Source organism: Microtus ochrogaster, chromosome 6, assembly GCF_000317375.1.
Source record: "Microtus ochrogaster isolate Prairie Vole_2 chromosome 6, MicOch1.0, whole genome shotgun sequence".
Classification (NCBI taxonomy): Eukaryota; Metazoa; Chordata; class Mammalia; order Rodentia; family Cricetidae; genus Microtus; species Microtus ochrogaster.
The window spans coordinates 27,093,931-27,098,370 of record NC_022013.1 but is presented as its reverse complement, the minus strand read 5'-3'; the positions used below and the strand labels follow the sequence as shown (position 1 = coordinate 27,098,370).

Genomic DNA, 4,440 nt, shown 5'->3' with positions numbered 1-4,440 from the left:
CACACACGAGTACATATACACAATATATATACACACACAAGTACATATACACAATATATATACACACACACGAGTACATATACACAATATATACACACACATGAGTACATATACACAATACACACACACGAGTACATATACACAATATATACACACTCACAAGTACATATACACAATATATACACACACGAGTACATATATACAACATATATACACACACAAGTACATATACACAATATATACACACACAAGTACATATACACAATATATATACATACACACGAGTACATGTACACTATATATACACAAACATGAGTATATATACACAACATATATACATACACATAAGTACATACACACACTACACACACACACATATATAATAAAATAATGCCCCTACTTCATCTTATACTTTATAAGTATACAATGGTATTCTAACAACAACAACAACAAACATTTCCCAATCACTATACCAATGCCCATATAGAAAAAGAACCACTATTCAAATACCATCAAATAGCCACTATCAGCTACTTCTACAGTTCCTGTAAATAATTATTGTCCATGATTTTTTTTTAAATGTCGGGAAGCATAAAATTATTTTAAAAACCTGTCATTGTGAGACTGGAGTGGTAATTCAGTGGTTGAGTGGTTGCATAGCATGCAGAAGGTTCTAGGGTCAATGTCCAGTACAGCAAAATAAAACAAAATACAAAAAGCCCAAAACCTTATCATGGAGATCATAGTACCCATTGAGTTTGAGTGTCCAGCACTAGGAAAAGGTAGCTTTGGTTTAACTGAGTCTTGCCTTAGTTTAGTTGCAATGTACATAAGAGTCAGCATAAGACCCAGTAGAATAAATTTTTTACAAGTTCCTATTTTTTTTCATTCAGAGAATGCTCTGAATATACAATGACATTACATAACTACAATATACTTTTAAAATAAATTATATAAAATCAAATGATTGTTTTAAACATGTATGTGTAGTGTATGTATGCTTGCAGGTGCACACACAAGCATGTCTATATATGCACATGAAGGTTTAGAGATCAACAGTCATGTCTTTCTCAATCACTTTCCACCTCATCTTACACACACACACACTCACACACACACACAGTTACTTTTTTATGTATGTGTATTTGCATGATTGTGTGACAGAGTGCACGTCTGGAGGTCAGAGAACAGCCTTGTGCTAGGTCCTCACTTCCACCTTGCTTGAGCCGAGGTCTCTCTTACTATTTGTTACTGCTAGTGCACACGGCTCTTCCAGGGCTTCTAGAGATCCGAACTCGTCATCAGGTTTGACTGGCAAATGCCCTTACCCCCTGGGCCATCTTCCCAGACCCTTACCTTAGTCTTGGAGACAGAGTCCCTCAGTGAGCCCAGAGGTCAGGACCCCTGTCTGCCCTCCTCACGCTGCTGTTTCACACACGCACCTCCATGCCCAGACTTCACGTGAGTGCTGAGGACTTGAACTCAGGTCCTCACGCTGATACAGCACACACTAACCACAGAGCCAATGCTCCAACCTCATCAATAGGTTTTAAACATTACTACTTACTTCGTCTACTACCACAATTTTTATGGCACCAAGTGATATGGAGTTCTGTTTTATTATATCCAGAAGTCGTCCGGGGGTTGCTATGATAACCTGAATAAAAGAGCAGAGGCAAATTTAAAATTAGATAATATTCATTCATTCCCTCAATCTTTGTTGCTTTCTTTTTTTAAAGATTTATTTATTTATTTATTATGTATACAGTATTCTCAGTACTCTGCCTGCAGGCCAGAAGAGGGCACAGATCTCATTACGGATGGTTGTGAGCCACCATGTGGTTGCTGGGAATTGAACTCAGGACCTTTGGAAGAGCAGGCAGTGCTCTTAACCACCGAGCCATCTCTTTTGGAACAGGGTCTCACTATGTACTCCCGGCTTGCCTCCACCTTCTGAGTAGTGGGGTTACAGGCACACACTACCACACCTGGCCTTTCATTCTATTTTTTACTGGGTAGCTACTTTATACAAGACACTGCGTAAAGTACCACAATGAATAAGTCATACACTGTTTCTGCTCTCAGAAAATAGTCATCTACAGGAAGAAACAAATAAAAATGCTATTGTGATACATAGACAATAAATGGAGAAGTCTGTCCAGGTCATAAAACATAAAGATGTGTCTAAAGGACCAATGGGAGGAAGGTGAGTACTTCAAAAAACAACAACCAAAGTACACCTACATAGTTCCTGAAGTGGGTGTCTACAAAGGGCTCCTTGGAGAAAGGCAAGATTCCAGCACTGGCCAGGGAAAAAATAAGGCAGCCAGGGACCTCCTTAAGTAGACAGTAAGTACTCAGAGATAATGGAAAAATGATCTAAAGCCACAAAAACCAGCTCCAGGTACTTCTACCATTCAAATTAGGGCCAAACCAATCACAGTAAGAGACTACACCTTTAGACAAAACAGGAATCCTGATACCATATCAATGAATACTAGATATCATGTATCTCAAAGCACTTCTCCCAAAATATTTACTAAATACAAAAGGAAAAAATAAACTTTACAGTTTAAAGACAAGTTAATCTTCTGCAAGGTACGTGAAGTGTTTCCCTAATGAGGTGATCTGAAAGAAAATGGCAAGGCCTTGTTGGCTCAGGTATGGTCTCACTGGTGAAAGTGTGTTACTGTGGAGGCAGGGTTTGAGGTCTCATATGTGCTCGAGATATCGTCCAGTGTCTCAGTCCACTTCCTGTTGCCTGCAAGATGTAGAACTCTCAGCTCCTTCTCCAGCACATGTCTGCCTGCACACCGCCATGTCCCACCTTGATGATAATGGATTGAATGTCTGAAAAAGCAAGCCACCCCCCATTAAAGGCTTTCCTTACATAAGAGCTGCCATGGTCATGGTGTCTCTTCACAGCAATAAAAACCCTAAGACACCTAGCATGCATGAGACCTGAAGTTCCACCCCAGTTCCTCAAGGAAGAAAAAGAAGTAAAAGCTGTCAAAAAGGGTGCAATGAAAAGAACAACATATATTTCTCTCTGAAGTGGTTTGTCAGCTGAGCACGGTGGAGCACACCTGTAACCTCAGCCCTTCAGATGCAGGAGGACTGCTGTAAGTCTGAGACTAGGAGACAGATGCGGGGCGGGGCTGGCTCAGCAGGCAAGAGCACTTGCTGTACAAGCACACGGACCTGAGTGAAAGGCCTCAGCACCCACACAAGTTGGACACAGCTGCGCGTGTGCCTGTGAGCCCAGCACTCGGGAATTTCAGCTTCAGTAAGAGAGCCTGTCTCAAGGGAATGACTCAGGAAGTGAAAGGGCATGAGAAGCAGTGTCCTCCTCTGGCCTCTACACTGTGGAGCCCACTCACATTTTTATAATTCTGCCACCTGCACACACACACACACACACACGTGCACACACATGCACACACGCGTGCACACACACACCATACCCTATACCTGGTCCCCTAGCATAAGAATCCACTCAAGCTGACGTAATGACAGCACCTCTAATTCCAGCACTATGGCTTTGGAGTCAAGAAGATTGAACGTTCATGGCTAGCCTGGGCTACAGAGTAAAAGCCTCTCTCAAAAAATAAGCATTAAAAAATAAATAGAGCCGGAGGTGGTGGTGCATGCCTTTAATCCCAGCACTCGGGAGGCAGAGGCTGGCGGATCTCTGTGAGTTCATACCTGCACACACACGTGCACATACATCACAATACACACCATACACATAGAAAAATGTAAAAAGAACAAACTGAAAGGATGGCTCAATGGCTAGAAGCACGAGCTGTTCCCAGCACCCACCTGGTGGCTCACAACCATCTGTGACTCCAGCTCCTCTACACTAGGTACTCACACGGTGCAAATACATACAAGGAGGTAAAACATGCATATACATAAAAAACTAAAGTACAATAAGAAAAATCAGAGCAACAACAAAAACAAGTGACTTGTAAATCTTAGAAGTGTCAAAATCATGAAAAAAAAAACCAAATGTAAAGACCGCAGCAAACTGAAGAGGACAGATATATGCTGTCTTAGTGTCTTCCCCCATTGCTGTAATAAAATACCCTAACAGAGCAGCTTAATGGTAAAGGTTTGTTCTGGGTCACAGTGCAAAGGTGCAATCCACTTGTGGCAAGGACACTCACAACCAGAGAGCAGGGAACAATAACTGCGTGCTCGTGCAAAACTTCATTTTCAGTTTTCTACAGTCCAGGAGCCCCTACCAGGGAATGCTGAACTACAATTAAGATGGGTCTTCCCACACTGGTCACTGTAATTGACATAGTCCCCCAGGGGCACGTCCAAAGGCCATCTCTCAGGTGACCCAAGATCCTATCAGGTTGACAACACCTACCATGACACACACCATCCAAATATATCATACAATCCTGTACCTATTTTATTTATTTATTTATT

General features: G+C 41.6%; 1 protein-coding gene across 4 annotated transcripts in view; it reads right to left on the bottom strand.

Moving 5' to 3' along the window:
• Ddx59 (DEAD-box helicase 59) overlaps positions 1 to 4,440 on the bottom strand; it is a 27,656-nt gene that overhangs the window by 16,042 nt on the left and 7,174 nt on the right. For all 4 annotated transcript variants that reach the window (XM_005348433.3, XM_026779918.1, XM_026779920.1 and 1 more), the window contains exon 4: positions 1,568 to 1,657. In XM_005348433.3, coding sequence (XP_005348490.1) covers positions 1,568 to 1,657 — 90 coding nt within the window. The remainder of the gene's footprint in view (positions 1 to 1,567; positions 1,658 to 4,440) is intronic.